This window comes from Cyprinus carpio, chromosome B22, assembly GCF_018340385.1.
Source record: "Cyprinus carpio isolate SPL01 chromosome B22, ASM1834038v1, whole genome shotgun sequence".
Classification (NCBI taxonomy): domain Eukaryota; kingdom Metazoa; phylum Chordata; class Actinopteri; order Cypriniformes; family Cyprinidae; genus Cyprinus; species Cyprinus carpio.
Window position 1 is genome coordinate 7,000,080 of NC_056618.1, and position 18,164 is coordinate 7,018,243.

The 18,164-nt window shown below is 36.8% G+C and overlaps 1 protein-coding gene across 6 annotated transcripts in view; it reads left to right on the top strand.

Annotated features, from left to right (window-relative positions):
- Positions 1-18,164, top strand: part of LOC122141564 — a 181,540-nt gene that overhangs the window by 43,356 nt on the left and 120,020 nt on the right. For all 6 annotated transcript variants that reach the window (XM_042749343.1, XM_042749344.1, XM_042749341.1 and 3 more), the window contains 3 exons: positions 4,965-5,255; positions 5,811-6,140; positions 7,909-8,244. In XM_042749343.1, the coding sequence (XP_042605277.1) occupies positions 4,965-5,255; positions 5,811-6,140; positions 7,909-8,244 (957 nt within the window). The remainder of the gene's footprint in view (positions 1-4,964; positions 5,256-5,810; positions 6,141-7,908; positions 8,245-18,164) is intronic.

The window sequence follows — 18,164 nt, forward strand, 5'->3', positions numbered from 1 at the left end:
AATCTCTCGCACTGCCCGGTACCCTCCAGGTGATACGGTATCGTTCTGCTCTTAGCAATATTGTACAACTGGCACAACTGTTTCATAAGATCTCTGTGACGAGTGGGGCAGTGCCGAGAGCCGTGGGAATGGAGTGAGGCCGGTGGAATGATTAGGAAATGAGCGACACCTGTTACACTCACCGGTCTCGAGTCCCACGGAGGAGATCGGAAGGATACAAAAGAGGAGCGATGACAGTGAAGGACGAGAGAGGACCAGGTCTGGACTTTATTTTGTGTTTGGTTTTTATTTGTGTGTGACAGTCGTCCACGAGGGGCTGTTGCGCTGTTTTGTATTTATTTTATTATTAAAGCTTCAGTTTGATTATCCGCCAGTTCCCGCCTTCCTTCCCGTGATGATGAAGTTTTATAAAGTGTTATAATCTCCCTCAAAACTTCTGTCCTGGTCACTGTGAAGCCACTTGGGCACCCCATAACAGTAGAACCAACCCTCTGTGAGTAATTTATCTACTGTGCTGGCCTTCTGATCATGGGCTAGGTATGCCTGCGTGAACTTTGAGAATACATCTGTCACAATCAGAACATGTTCATGCCCATCTGTTGATTTCTCCATAGTGGTGAAATCGATGGCTACAACTTCCAGGGGTCTGGATGCAGTTAGGTTCCCCGGGAAAGTTCTCACCTGTGGTCGGACAGCTTTTTCCACCATGCAACGGCCGCACTCTTGACAATAGTTCTTGATCTCTTGAGACATACCAGGCCAAAAACATCTTTCTCTAATGAGGCTGGTTGTGCGTTCTATACCTTGATGTCCATGATCATCATAAAGACTCCTCAAGACTTCCTGCTTGAGGCACTGTGGTAAGATAAGCTGAAACATCTCTCTACTGTTCCCTGGCAGCCGAACGCTGCGGTACAACACCCCATCCCGACACCGAATCCTTGGTCAATGCTTAATCAGTTTCTGAGCCTCTGCGGGCAGCAGTATCTGTTCTGATTTTGTTGGAACTGCTCCTTGTTTCCAGAAATGGCCCAATAGCAGGATCATCCATCTGTAGAGCTTGCAAGTCAGCCTTCTGTTGGATAGGTAAGGCACTGGTCTCTTGGCACAGGGTTTGTGTCCTACAGTCACTAACACTTGAGGGGACTAAGGGGACCTCTAAGCCTGGGGCCACAGTAGCGATGGAAACAGGGGCTGGCAGCCTGGAAAGTGCATCCACGTTTCTGTTCTGGGCGATATCTGATTTCAAAGTTAAACATTGCTAGCTCTGAGGCCCAGCGATGTTCTGTAGCCCCTAACTTAGCCGTCTGCAGGGGCTGTCCCCGACTAAGGATTTTTATAGTCGAATCGGAATTTTCAAATCTTAGAGCAGTGGCCAGCTGTTTCCATTCTGCTACTGCTTTGACTTTGTCAGGATCAGTGGCTACCCCATAGGCAGAAACAACACGTCCCAGGTATTTTACCACTTTTTGAAAGAAGTGGCATTTAGATGGTTTTAACTTGAGGTGGTTACTGTGCAGACGGTTAAAGACGAGTTCCAAGCACTCCAAGTGTTCATCAAAAGAGGTCAAAAAGATGATTATGTCATCTAAGTAAAGAAGAAATGATTGAAAGCTTTGATCTCCAAAAGATCCTCTCCATCAACCTCTGGAACATACTTGGCCCTTCCTCATCTTTGCATTCAAGAGCCGGTAGTCCACACAAAGTCTAAGGTCTCCCCCTTTCTTTTGCACAATAAGTATGGGCGATGAGTAGGGACTAGAACTAGGTTTCACAATTCCTGTCTCCAACAGCTGCTGGATATGGGCTTTAACTTGGTTGTACTGGGACGAAGGCAATCAACAGTATATCTGCCTAATGGGGATGTCATCAGTGAGGTGGATCTGATGCCCTACCAAGGTGGTACACCCTATATCACCCTCCCCCTGGCGGAAAACATTGCTGTGCTTCTGCAATAGCACCTTTACTTGGTATTTCTGTTCTGTAGATAGTGTTGGCCGTGTTAGGAAAAAATCAATTGAGGGAGTAGCTTTCATCTCAGCTGACTGGGCTACAGAAACCTGTTCCCCACTACACCCTTCCACAAAGTTCATTGAACACCCTGAAGACATAACCTGAACAATATGAAGTGCACCCAAAATGGTGTACGGTTGCAGCCACACATCTGGTAAACTAACATTAGTGACTAGTATTTCTACCACCCCGTTCTTCACTGATAGTAGCGCCTTAGAGATCAAAATACCCACTGGCAACTGGAGTGGAGTGGCTCTCCACACCAGAGGGCGCTAGTTTTCCTGCAGCTGCAGAGGAGCCGTTGATTCCACTAGCTGATTATGAGCTATGGCCCTCTGGCCCACCCCCTGGGTTGCTACATTAGTCGAGTTTGGATCGATACGACAGTATTTGCCAATATGACCTGCTCTGTTGCAGCGAATACAAATCGGCCTACCATCAGAATGAAACCCGTATGTTTTGGACTGGCCTCCTACACTCCTTGGGTTAGCCTGTGGATGAGATGAATTTAATTGCGTCAAAATGGCATCTAGTTGGGCCTGCTGAAGCCATAGACATTCCTTTAGCTCTGTCATTTCAGTGTTGGCCACCGATATTGCATTAGAATCTGAACCCGACTACCCCCAACAGACACGTGCATATCAAAAGAAAAAGCTCTAGGTCTAGTCCTCATTCCTTGTTTCCCCTCATCCACCCATTTATGGCAATGCTACGGAGTGTGACAAAACTGTCACAAAAATTCCACCAGGTGTCTTTTTTATTACAGCATCCATTAAAGACTTTAAAACATGAGAAAAATCATGTAGGGACTCTCCCTCTTTCTGGTGTCACTGAAAAAAACACAACTGTGCGGCCACATAAGACTGAGAACAACTGAAATTTTCAGCAAGAATCTTAAAAATCTTTTCAGCTGTATCTCTGTCTGAAACTTCATGAAACTCAACTTCTACCCCCCCCCCCCTCCAAATAATTATACAGAAACAACACTTGTTCAGCGTTAGACATAGGCCTAGCCTCGAGGCATCTACGGACCTCAGTGACCCATTGATCTAAGGTGACTAGGTCAACAGACATTTTACCAGTAAATTTAGAACATTTACCGTGCATGAATCGAAGCAAACCCAAATGCAAAACTTCACTATCACACAGAAACACAGTGTTATAGACACCACAATCTCAGTTAACACAGCACCCACAATAGGAAAAACCCTGTACACAGCAAGCTCAAATCTGAATAGTACAGGTGAAGCTAGAGGCTAGCTTTGGGTAAGTGCTGCTATAATATGTTATAATGTTATAATACTGTTTCCCAGACCATTAAAAAAAAAGAGCATTAAAATCTCAGTTCAAGATTATCTTTATTCTTATTTGAAGTGGTTTGATAACATACTTGTTAAAATAAAAGATGTTAGAAAAGAGCTGCCCGGACAAACGTGCACTTATTTTCAGTGTATTTTCCGTAACTATTTTATTCCATATGATTTCCATCAAAACTGGCTAATTATTTAACAAGAGCAATAGGCAGAGTTACTCAGCACTGTGCAACACAATTCGGATAACACATGCCAACTTACCCTGCTTGACTATTTCGTAAAATAGAAGTGAAGAGATTTTTGCCGCTTAACTCATCACAAACTCTGTTAATGTCGGATACAGCGCGGGACAGCGGATGTGAGCTAGGGTGTGTTGACACATGATAAGCGAGTGACTGATGGAAACGTGAAGGTCATGTATAGACTATCTTGTCTTTGAATTTTAAATCATTCTGCATTTACATTGCTCCATTAAAACCTCAAACAAGTCGTGAACTCAACTGTCTAATGAAAAAGTGCGTTACTTTTTATACTTTTTAGTACGTGCCCCACGTAATCTACGCCCTGCAGTGGCCTACTGTACTTGTCCATCTAATTCTGCACAATACAAATACGTACACGCTTTGCGCATGTTTGGCTTGCTTCATGAGTGTTTCTCCACAATATAAGACTCTCTTTAAAATAAAAATCACAACACATCACATAAAAAAAATCACTCCACACTGTATATTTCTAAAAATATCACAGTTAGGAGATTTATTATGAATGGTTGCCTGCATTATTACAGCAAAACACGTGAATACAGTACTAAGTCGCTGCAATATTTGACACAACTAGATACAACTATTTGAAAATCTGGAATCTGAAGGTGCAAAAAAATAAATAATAATAAATAAATAACTAAATATTGAGAAAATCGCCTTTAAAGTTGTCCAACTGAAGTTCTTTGCAATGCATATTACTAATTAAAAAATTTAATTAAAAAAATATGGTAAGAAATTGACAAAATATTGGCACATACAGGGTATTTTTGTACATTGCTATAATTATACCTGGGGTATATATGACTGCTTTTGTGCTCCAGGGTCACATATGGTGTGGTAATATCACACTTTCTTCAAGTATTATTATAAATATTATCAATCTATGTAAAATGTATGGGTTGTGTGGTGTTCATTAAAGGAGTAGGAGTAGTGATTATTTACTCGTCCTTAAGCCATCCAATATGAATATGAATTTCTTTCTTCAACCAAAGAGAAATTAAGGTTTTTAAGGAAAACATCCCAATATAATACAAGGTACTTTGATACCATTGCCTGATCATTTGCATTAGATTTAGAAAATTCTGGAATGTTTTCCTTAATTTCTGTTAATGAATGAAAGTCATATTCATCTTGCATGAGGATGAGTAAATAACCAGGAAATGTTCATTTTGGGTTAAACTATTCCTTTAAGATATATAAGATATTTATTATTCTGCTGTTTGTTTGCATGTGTTACATCATGAATACAGACATATTTGACTACTCATAATCTTTATGATCTGGAGAATTGTATTATTATTATTTTTACAATCCTTTCCTGATTGTTTGGCTCATAATGAACTGTTCACTTCAGTTGTGTCTGGTGTTTGTGCAGGTGTGGTGCCAGTGTCAGTGAGGACAAGAGATTCACTCACTCTACGCAATAATGTTAAAACAAACCAACAGGAAGAGATTAGATGGTATTTTAATGACACCCTCATCGCTGAAATCACTGATGATCTCAAGATCTGCACTAATGTCCGGTGTAAAGAGAAATTCAAAGACAGACTGAAGCTGGAAGAGTTTGGATCTCTGGTCATCATGAACATCAGAACTGAAGATGCTGGAGAATATAAACTAATGATCAGTGGCAGCATCGTAGAGATCTTCTATGTTTCTGTCACTAGTGAGTATAATTTCATGATGATACTCTAAAAATATATCTGTCTTTTATCTCATATGTGTCCAGTTCCATCTGCAGCCATTTACTTTCATCTACTTTCAAGTCAAGACATTTGTGCATAAACTGATCAGTGTACACTGAATGTGATGTGTCACTTTTAGTTTCTGCTGAATTAATAGAATTGTAAAGAAAACATGTTATTTGTGTGGGAGATTCAAACAGTAGGACTAAAAATAAAAATTTGTATTTGTATATTTGTAGAAAAATGTGACATTTTATCTTAACGTGGTGAAAAAGAGCACAATTATCTGAAGTATTAATATGTGTATTATTCATCTATGTAATGGTTGTATGATGATCAGGGGCCGTGTTTACACCTGGTCACTTCATGTGTTTTCTCTGATCGGAACGCTGTTCGATTATGAAAAAAAACATGTGTAAATGATCTCCGAAATGTTTTCGAAATGGATTTAAACGTATTCATTCTTAACCACTTCAGGAGGGGGTTCCCTGTTGTTTTCTGTTTGACTTGTAATGAACTGTTGATTTCTTCTTCAGGTTATTCTGTTGATTCAGGCAAAGTATCAGTGAAGGAGGGATATTCAGTCACTTTACACACTGATGTTGAAACAAACCAACAAGTAGAAATTAGATGGCATTTTAATAAGATTCTCATCGCTGGAATCACTGGATTATCCAGGTATAACTGTAAAGATATTCAGTGTAATAAAGATGTTGCTGAGAGATTCAGAGACAGACTGCAGCTGCAATATAGAACTGGATCTCTGACCATCATGAACACCAGAACCACAGACTCTGGAGATTATGAACTACAAATCATCAACAGCAGCAACATCATCAAGAGGACTGTCGGTGTTAATGTCACTGGTGAGTCATTATGTTTTAAGTCTTAAATCACATCATTAATGTGTTTTTGTGATATTTTTGCTTTGACATTCAGATGTGTTTTTCCTCTTTCATATGAATTCACATAGATATAGTTTACAGAATAGATAGATCCTTCAAAAGCACATTGAAGTGAAATTTAATTTAATTTGAATGGGAAAGAAAGGTTATTTAAGCAATTTTGAGCGTGGCATGGTTGTTGGTGCCAGACGGGCCGGTCTGAGTATTTCACAATCTGCTCGGTTACTGGGATTTTCACACACAACCATTTCTAGGGTTTACAAAGAATGCTGTATGTGGCAGTCCTGTGGGCGAAAATGCCTTGTTGATGCTAGAGGTCAGAGGAGAATGGGCCGAATGATTCAAGCTGATAGAAGAGCAACTTTGACTGAAATAACTACTTGTTACAACCGAGGTATGCAGCAAAGCATTTGTGAATCCACAACACGCACAACCTTGAGGCGGATGAGCTACAACAGCAGAAGACCCCACCGGGTACCACTCATCTCCACTACAAATAGGAAAAAGAGGCTACATTTTGCACGAGCTCACCAAAATTGGACAGTTGAAGACTGGAAAAATGTGCCTGGTCTGATTAGTCTTGATTTCTGTTGAGACATTCAGATGGTAGAGTCAGAATTTGGCGTAAACAGAATGAGAACATGGATCCATCATGCCTTGTTACCACTGTGCAGGCTGGTGGTGGTGGTGTAATGGTGTGGGGGATGTTTTCTTGGCACACTTTAGGCCCCTTAGTGCCAAGTGGGCATTGTTTAAATGCCACGGCCTACCTAAGCATTGTTTCTGACCATGTCCATCCCTTTATGACCACCATGTACCCTTCCTCTGATGGCTACTTCCAGCAGGATAATGCACCATGTCACAAAGCTCAAATCATTTCAAACTGGTTTCTTGAACATGACAATGAGTTCACTACTAAAATGGCCCCCACAGTCACCAGATCTCAACCCAATAGAGCATCTTTGGGATGTGGTGGAACGGGAGCTTCGTGCCCTGGATGTGCATCCAACAAATCTCCATCAACTGCAAGATGCTATCCTATCAATATGGGCCAACATTTCTAAAGAATGCTTTCAGCACCTTGTTGAATCAATGCCACATAGAATTAAGGCAGTTCTGAAGGTGAAAGGGGGTCAAACACAGTATTAGTATGGTGTTCCTAATAATCCTTTAGGTGAGTGTGTGTGTGTATATATATATATATATATATGATAATAATAATAAAGAATTCCCCATTGGCTAGTTTTAACTGTTTTATATCTGTCACGGGGCGGTAGAGACCACCAAAGAAAGAACAGGGTCTGGGTCCAAATGCAGGGAAGAAACACTTTTTAATAAACAGACGAATAACAAGTAACAATTAACATATAACACAGCCAGACAGAGTGGTGCGTGAGACGAGCATATATAGTCTGTGATAATGGGCAACAGCTGTGTGTGTGAGTGGTGAGTGTGATTGAGTGACCAGGTGTGCGGAGTGTAGATAAACGAGTCCGGGAGCAGGGGAGAATCACAGGTGGAGCAACTAAAACAATGATTAGGTAACAAGATGGGCGGGGTCAGAAAAAGACAGGAGAGAGCACATGGCACCAAACAAACACAACACTCATAGAAGACAGTGACAGAAAAACTGAAGACTGTGACAATATCCACAGTTCTTTCATGTTGTGTAGTTTGTTTGTTGTTTTCACCAAAAAGATCCTTCAGCAGCTGTTGGTTTGTGTTTCAGGTGTTTCTGCTGCTGAACGAGATGAAATGAAGAGAAAATCAGTGAAGGAGGGAGAATCTGTTACTTTAGACACTCATGTAATAAACAAACCAGACAATTTAATGTGGCATTTTGATGAAATTGTAATCACTGGAGATCAGAGTAATATCTGTACAGATGTTCAGTGTGAATATTCAGAAGAGAGATTCAGAGACAGACTGAAGCTGGACAATCAGACTGGATCTCTGACCATCACAAACACCAGAATCACAGACTCTGGACTTTATAAACTACAGATCACCAGCTACAGCACAATCCGCGTCACCAGTGAAAAGAGCTTCAGTGTTACTGTCATTGGTGAGTATCATTTAGTCATTCAGTGAACTTTCCCTTGAGCAGTTTTACAATCCAGTTTGAAATGTTTAAATCCACACCAAAAAGTGATTAATAACTGAGGTTTAGACAGGTTGGACATTGGTCTTACGCTTGGGGTGTAACCATGCCTTCCTCCCCTCACATCAATGTTATCATATTATCATCAGTTTATCAGTTGCCCAGTTATAATAATGACTCTATGTTCTCAGCTGACCGAACAGGAATATATTCTGCTGTTTCTGCTGTTCTGATGTTCTTGGTTGCATCTGTTGGTTTAATTTTACTCTTGCAAGTGCCATTCAAGAAGGAAATGTGAGTGTTATATACTGCTGATTTAACAAGCTGGAAAAAAAATAATTACATGGGATATTTCTTCAATATCTGTATACACCGTATGTGCATATATATTAATAAGGGATTAAGAGACAGAGGCAGACTGAAAGTGAATCAAAATTGATCTCTGGCCATCACAAACACCACAATGACAGGACTGTTGTGTTTTTGTGTTCACGGAAACATGGCTCAGCAACAGCGTTAAGATCCTACTCTGTTGTTGTTTCGTGGTGAGTCATTATGTTTAAAAGCAAGTTATGTACATTTAAAATAAAATCATTAATGTATTTAGAGAAAGTTCTTTGAATTTTAAAATAAACTTCTAAATGTCTGTTCAGTAGTCCCTATAACAGATGCCAATTTAATTTGTTTTAAAGTGTTAAAAATCTTTTTTTTTTTTTCAGCAAATGTTGTACAAAATAAATATACTAATCTTTGCACAAATAAAACATGCAATTTTATTTTACTACAAAATTACATGTAATATTATGCTCTTTTACAAAGTCTTGATTTTGTTTTGGGGGTGTACTTGAACAGGCTCTCATACTAGGACTAGATTGTTCGGAAAACGCATATTTGACATCATAACTAGAGATGCACCGAAACCGATACTGAGCTCCTGTACTCATACTCTTACTCATTAAAATGCCACGATACCAAACACCGATACCACATCATACAGCATGTGACAAGTGTCGTATTCAGACAAAGAAACTGAACAACAGAGAGCGGAATGGAGTTATTCGATATTAAGGATGTCTACAAAGTATATGTATGCAATTAATATAATGTTAAACATTCAGTATTAATCAGGGCCGCTGCTGGCCAAATGGGTGCCCTAAGCCGAATAGTAAAGTTGTTCCCCCTCAAGCATAGACTCAAGCATTCATAAATCACACAAAATAAAATTAAACAGTTTTACTACGATAAAACCATGGTTAATTTTGGTAAGGGTTGCGATATCCACATGTTTTTAAGGAAATTAAAGAGACTGTAGCATTTCTATCGCAAAAAGGTGTTCAAAAATTAAATATTAAGTGGGTATTTGAATTAAATGTTTGGTCAATATTACACAAGGATTTGATCGTCATGTAAGTGTAACAACAGCATTTATCAGGCCTTTGGTGCCTTTTGCAGGCATTTGTAATAATGTAGCTAAATTGTTAATTTTGTATTACATTATGTAGCCTATTTTAATAGTGTTATTCAGATAAACCATATGATTATAATTAATTAACCAATTACCTCGTTGTTTTATAAAATACATTTTAAGTCATGAAAACTAGAATATTAAGTCATATGTGCCGTTGGTGGTGGTGAAATTATTACGGACAATAAAACACGTTACTAGCCTCAACTTATGGATTATGAACGTAGCTTCCAGAAAGTAATGCATGGGCTTTATCTCTGGCTTTTTCTTTTCTCTCGCTGGACTGTGTTGATGTCTTTTCCCTTTTATAGCCTAGATGTCCATTAATTATGATGATCATTTGTAGCTATTCAGCCGCAAACATGCGGTAAAAGTGGGCACAGATCCAGAATGGCACATCACGTGTGCTTATACTGCGTTTATCATAAAATGCATTTTTTTTATAATTATATATATGCTCATGTTTAGATTTTTATATTTATTTCTGTAAATTGTAATATTAATGTTTTTTTTTTTTGTTTGTTTGTTTTTTTTGAGCAACTGGTGACCTCCAGGCAGTTGGTGCCCTACGCAAGCTGCGTAGGCTACTCTGCGTATAGCGAGCGGCGGTATACTGGTATTATTAACCATTGATATAAATAATAAAGGCTAGATGTCTCGTCCACGCTGGTGGCCATTGGAGGTCGACGTCCACACCTGGTGGCCATCTTCTAACAGTTAGCTCGCTCACTCTAACATTGTGTTTTAATGGTGCATGTACTTTTTAAATAACCATAACGTGCTCAATTTTCTACCGATTTTAAACTGTTTGGTTTGTTATAAACGTCAGAGATGTACTTTTGAAACTGCATACTTATGAATAATTATAACCAATGACTTCCATATTAAAATAACATTGAGCAGAACAGATAGGTGCAATGAATATACACACGCGCAAGGTATTTGTTAAATCAATATATAGGCAACTACAGTACAGAATGGCAACATGAGATATATATATATATACACCACTTATATATATATATATACAGTGTGTGTGTGTGGTGTGTGTATATATATACTTTTATGATGTGAATATTACTATTATAATAAAATAATTTTAATTATTACATGTTTATTTTAACTTCTTAAGAGTTGGGCCATTTACTAGGCTTTTCCCCTCGACACTGCACTGTGCCTACTTCAGAGATTACTGTTCCCAGATATTTTTTAATACAATCAAGTGAAGTACTGGCCCATATAGAAAGCTGAGACCCTGTAGTTTCTTAAGATAATTGTGTGAAGTACTGGCCCATAGTTATAGAGGCTAGAATATTGTTTTTTCTTTCTGCCGGATAACAAGCATCTCAACTGACCACATTTCAGCCCTCTAAGTCACTTGATATGACTGTAGAAACACAACTGAGCCCAAGCACCAGGTCTTGTGAAGCTGTGTGCAAAAGCAGATCAATATAGAATGAAATATGAGTACTTTAGACCATTTATTTGCCAAGGTATGCTCATGCGTTTTGTAAAATGCCCTCTGGAAACTCCCCATAGGGCTTTGGTTACCCAAAATGCATACTGACAATAAAAGGCTTACTGTGTGGCAACCTTTGTGTACAAGCATAATCCTGGTCTCAAATGAAAGGTAATACTCTAAAGTTTCTTATAGACTATTTGGTATGTCAGGGATTCTGATATAGAATGATAATTACACAAATCTCTATTTTTAAACTATTATAAAAGTGACATTTATTTGCAATAAAAAATAAGTACAAGTTTCCCCATTACATATATACATAAAGTAATGCTGCATGTTGAAATCCCTACACTGTAAAAAATTGTGCCGTTAAATAAGCCCTGCTGGCAGTAAAGTACTGTTTATTTACAACTCTCAACCATTAATTTACCACTCTTATTTTTTTATTATTATTTATTTATTTATTTTTACAATACTACAACATAAATTAAACCAACTAAAACTACTTCACAACAAATACAAAAAAAAAAACAAACTCTTTTAAAACTATCATTCCTACACTGTAAACCCTAATAAGTTCACAGAACTCCAAAAAATATTTTGTAACCGATTACACAAAAACATTTAAGTGGTTTTTAAATGTTTTAAGTTTAAATAAAATTAAAAATTACATTTCCAGTTGCCTTAAATTATCTCAATGTCATCTTATAAATATTGATATTTCTCAACTTATAATTAGAGAGTAATACACTCAACCTTTTCTCTATTTTTCAACTCATATAATGTGGGAAATACACACAAATTTAGTCCTTTGTTGTCCATCCTGAAGCTAACCCCAGGCTCTACTCTTTACCACAACAGTAACACTACAAAACCAACATAACAGAAACCTTTGTAAATTCTAATATAACACAACATTTAAGTACTAACTTATGTCCCTCTGTCAATCTTGTGTAAAAACACACAAAATAACACTTAATTTCTACATTTATTTTCCTTGTTTTCTGATGCAAAGCATGCTGGGAACTAGAAAACACAATCATTTTAAGTTCACCTTACTACAACAAAATTTTGAGTTTACAGAACTTATTTAAATTAAGTCTAATGAACTTTCATTATTATTTGAGTGCAATTAACTAATTTCATTTGATTAATTTCACTGTTCGGTTTTATGATGTTAGTACCATGAACTTATTTCATTTGAGTCCATTGAGAAGGAATATTTCTTAATATAAAACTGCAAAAACTTAATGTGTAGTAGTAAAGTAACTAAATGCATAACTTTTACTCAAATCACTGCAGTTCATTTTCAGCTATAACCCACATGTATGCGCTGAAATATCATATGGGTAGCGATATTCAACAATAAACAAAATATAAAAAAAAACAAAAAAATACAAAACAATATGTAAATATGTATTTACATTTACATTTTCCAATACATCTGTGCAACGTTTGGTGCAAAATGAAAATTAAATTACATAATTTTCATTTGCCATTTCATACACTAGTTTTAATATGTAAAATGGATAATACTTTTAACGCTTTATAAGTTGCAAAATTAAAATGAAAATGTTTTACAGAAATGATTAGATGTGTAACATGTTCAAGCAACATCATTCAAATGTTATTTTTCTTAATTGCATTTACACTCACAGTCAAGACACTTACGATTGCATTTTCATTGAGTGTCCCTCAATGAATGTAGCAAAATTCAACGTGCACATTGAAAGTGCATTCCGAGCCGATCACGTGTCCGCCCCCTCCCGCCATGTCAATCACTGCGTGAACAAGGCGGGGCTTGCAGAAGGTCAAGAGACTCAAGACTCAAGACGATTCAAGTGAGAGTACTTGGACAAGACAGTTGGTCCATGTACATTTTGATTATAAAAACGTGTACGTTATAAATAGGTTTATGGCTTCAATATTTCATGCACACTTGTGGGCGGCGCTAAAACGCTCCTTTCAACTGATTGGTCGAATCGCTCTGCCTTCAGCACGGCTCTTTCATTCTTTCAGGCAGAATAAGAGTCAGTACGAGTGCGGCACTGTAATGTCTGAAACCACCACACATGTTCATGGCAGTACACATGAAATTCATGTATTTATTTGTTATTTAAACTGATGTAAACCGAAATCCTGTCGCCCCCTCTAGTGGACATTAGGTGTTAAGGCCTTCATTGCTCGGATAACAAAAGTCACTAGGATTTTTTGGGAAGGTAAAAGTCTGACCAGTTATACAGCAACGAGTCAGATGAGTCTGAAGATCTGAGCTGAATTTGGTAAAACATTAAAGTTCTAGTCAGTGTCAATTACTCTCATAATAAATAATAATAATAATAATAATAATAATAATAATAATAATAATGTTCAAATATATGATGGCTTTCTCAAGCCCAACAAAGAATACTAAGAAGAGAAACATCATTCAATTTAGTATGTAGTAAAACTAATATTACTAATATCTTTCATAAATTTAACTATATTAATTCTTACAATTATTTATTAATGTCACACACATAACTAGTGCCTTTTGACTTAAAATACAAGAGTGGTAAATGTTACAGGCATATTATCATGGAATTGTTCAGTCTATTATTGACTTTTATTTCCACATCACTTTTATCCAAGGAGACAGAAATATTTGCACTGTATTTATCAGTGGGACAATATTCATACAATACTATAACATAGAAATAATTTAAAGGGGTCACTTGCAAGTCACAGCAGCACGAATTATGTGCCCAGCAACATCTGATTCAAATATTATGCTAATTAACAGTGATTGGTGGTTTCAGACATTAGTGCCGCACTCGTACTGACGCTTATATATAGTGGGAGGATGTCACACCCTCAGGATTTGAGTGAACCAATGAGGAATGGTACCTTTTGGAGGGAAGTTTTATACTCTTTGTTCTTAGTATGGTGTCTTGCATATGAAATTAGATTGGGGGGTTCAAGAAAAGAATCTTTAAGATTCTTATAAAACTAATGTGTTGGATAGGCATCAACATATAATATACACTCTCATTTAGATCTTGAAAATACAAACTCATAGATACCAAACATCATATAGATGAGGTTAGATTAACTAGTGATCCATCATAAGCATTTATAATAAATATATATATATATATATATATATATATATATATTACACAATATACAAGAACAGTAACAGCTAGTGTTGTCAAAACACTCGGTACTTCGGTACCAAGTCGATACTAAAAAAGTTAAAATGTGACGGTAGCAGGTTTCTTTAAGTACCGGCGGTACAGAACCCGGTTCTTGACGCATACAGCGCTATGATTTCCGCGAAGCAGAAAACACGGATGGAATCTCAAAATCCAGTCATGAAAATGAAAATTACATTTTAATATGGACAGTCACGGAATTTGTCAAAGTTAGCATAAATTAATCAAATCAAATCTCCATATGGACCAGTATCTGTAAGTGTTAAGCCGCAAAAGTTGGTTGAAATCTGAATCCTGCATGATCTGCGCGTCTCTGTGTAAATGAATGAATGGCAGAGACGTGCGGATTTGTTTACTACATAGACTGAAGCGCGTGATGCTTGCAGTAATTTCAGCATCTGCCGTCTCAATGAGGACATTAATACATAAACAACATCACCAGAACTCACCAGAAAGTCACTTCACAAGCATTTTACCGTTTCATTTGAGTAAAACCAGTGTCAATTTCATTTTTACATAAAGGCATTGTGCTAGAAATATTACTATTATTTAGTAGAATGTATGTGATACTGCTACTAATGTTGAAAAAAATTATAAAACTTTATTTTTTAAAGAAAGAAATCCAACAAAATTTTTCCATGTTTTAATTTTAATAGCAAATCCCCTTTATTTACCAAAAAATAAAATTTGTTTACATTTAATTAATTAGAACACAAATTAAATGTGGGTGAAACTTGTTTACTGTTTTTCATAATTATATTAATTGTAGAAAAACTTTAAACACAATTGTAAATAAGTATAAAGAATGGCATTGGTTTTATTTTTAGTGATAAAAGGTGTGTTTTTTTATTAGCATATTTTTGTGTTTTGCTTTGGTACCGAAATTGGTACCGAGAACCGTGGATTTTCACTGGTATCGGTACCGAATACTGAAAAAAACAGCGTACACAATGCCCTAAAATATATTTGAATTAATTCAAAGAAAGGTTTTTCTATGAATTAATTAGAGAAGAGTCCCTTTTTATGTGCATTATGTGTCTGTTTTTAGAGACCTGAGTTTAGAGTTGCTTAGCCACATTCCTGGGGTGCCGTAAACCTAGTGTTATCAGATAGTGGGCCTTTGGTTGCTAGGGAGCCAGAAGTCTGCTCTGTCCATTTTGAGGTGATAGCTTCCTTTTGGGGGAAGGGTCCATAGACCCTTTGGTTAGATGAGGAGGCATTAGATATTATTTGTTAAATGTAACAAATAGTTGTGTGTCTGATTGGTCCAAATGCTACATTAGTATTCCATAATCCAGTGGTTATGCAGTAGGCTGATTCCAGATCCTTGAGATAACTTTTTTTTTCATTATTTAACAGCAGTATGACACCAAAAAAATACATGCTATTGAAATTAAAACCATTAAAGAAATTAATTTAAAATAATACACTCTCCTGTATCAACCTCTTAATGTGAGTCTTGTTATTGTTTTCATAAGAAGATTTTTTATATTTGTTTTAGTCATAGAACTATAACAGAAAACATGCTATTGAAATTCAACTGTTAAGATAACACTGGTGAAGAGTGTTGTTTTGACATGAATTTGAAAATCTACATTTTAATAAATTAATTTATAACACACACAGTTTTATTACACAACTTCAAAGGATGTGTCTTGTTACTGGTTTCTAGAAGAACATTTTGATGGTGGTTTTAGCCACAGAACTATAACAGAACACACACTATTGAAAATGAAACCAATACATAATTTAGTTCAAAATAATAATAGTTTTCTATTTTAGCTTCAAAGGTTACTTGTTACGGATTTCTTTAAGAACATTGTGCAGTAGTTTTCATTGTCAAAAGCGCTGCCGAAGCGCTCCCTGTTTAGTTTGGTCTACTCCATTGCGTATCTTGAAACACGCCCCCTTTTACGTCTAATTTACAAAGAGAGACAGATTTATCCGGTGCAGCGAATTTCTCTGAGCAGCAGGCCACTGTATACGTTCACTTAAAATATAACCGACTGTGTTTACGAGAATACTTGCAGAGACAATTATTTTGAGTGTATCGGTTCATTCAGAAGTTACGATACGCGAAAGACTAATCAGTTCTTTGTAAGCTCATTGTCTGAAACGCTGCTCTCAGCGCGTGCTTTGAACGAGTGCGCGCAAGCTCCGAACTCGCGCGAATTGTTTAAAACGCTTGAATCGGCAAGATTAAGAAACAAGTGCAAACGATCAACTACGATCCGTTTCACCCCTTCAAGCGAGTGAACAACGCGAATCAAGTTAGGAATTTTACATCACTATTCATGATAGCCCGTCGGGCAGGGCGGTGATACATTTTGGAGCCCGACTGGAAAACACAATAGCTCCGGGACGTCGGACTAGCGATTTTACGAGCCCTGCACCTCAGATCTATCCAGTTTGTGAACCATTGGTTTCCACACTGGTTTTCGTTGAGTTTATAAACTTCTATTTCATGCATGATTCGAATGGATCGGTTAACTGAATGCAAAGTGTGAGTTCTAGGAGAATGTTTGTCGTGATGAGCATGTATGCTCACTAGGAGTCGCTAAATGAACAGCTGCTGCACAGAGATTTTTTTTTTCTTCAATGGAGGATCAGTTGCCCTATTGGTTAAAATCCCCAAACGATTTACTTAAATATTAAATTAATAAATGACATCAAATCGGGCGGATGCGTTGTGAAGTGGTGGGCTGCTGTTGGCCAGAAAGTCCAGGGTCACTTTTTGGTCCCAGTCCGCCCCTTTGCATAACCACAAGTTCTACTCTTCTGCACAGTGGTAAAGATTGCACTGTGCAATGGAAACTTCAATGTAACAGAAACTCTTACAAATGTCAAACGTAACTGAACATTAAACATTAATAGATGCTTCCCTTCACTCAAAAACAAAGTACAATTTAATTTCAAAATTTACTCTCCATTTACAGACACATGCAAAGCATACTGGGAACTAACAATAACCTCTAAAATAAAACTGCAAAATTGAGCTAATTCTCTTAAAAATAAATAGGCAGCCTTCTTTCCTTAATTATTTTAGTTTAATCAGTTGCCCAATTCAAGCACCAAACTGAAAAAGTCTCCTTAAAAAAAAAAAAAAAATAGAAAACTTATCTCTTGGTTTTATTAGTAAAAAGTCCTTATTTCTATGCAACACTGAATCACAATTTCTTTAACGAAATCCACACATTATTTTTAATTATCACCATAATTTCTTTAATGAAAATTACAAGACCCACGATTCATTTTTTGCAGTGTAACTTTTGTTGAGTTCTGTGAATAAAACCAACAGCTAGGTGTTCTTTTATGAACAAATAATAAGACACACCCGATTTGATTTGAGCTTTATTATTTATACATTTCACAAGTGAAGCATTTAGATAGAATAATTGTTTTTTTTTTTTGTTTGTTTGTTTTTGTTTTTCTTCATTTTGCACTTTGCAGATGGTCCCTTTCCTGCACTTTTACATTATAAGGTCTATCAGTTACAATACCTTAAGGCAGATTAAAACCAATAAAACACAATATGTGTTCTCTTATTTGAAAGCAATTACAACACAGTATGTTTCTTCTCATTGTGCTAAATCATTAAAGAATTATTGAAGATTTCCGAGGCTGAATCTCTGACAAAATATCAAATGTCAAACGTCGAACCAACTTTATATCGGTAGACAAAGTTTAAATTAGTTAGGGTGACCATATGAGCCATTTTCCCAGGACGTGACCTTGCCAGGATTTTTATATTGCCTAAAATATC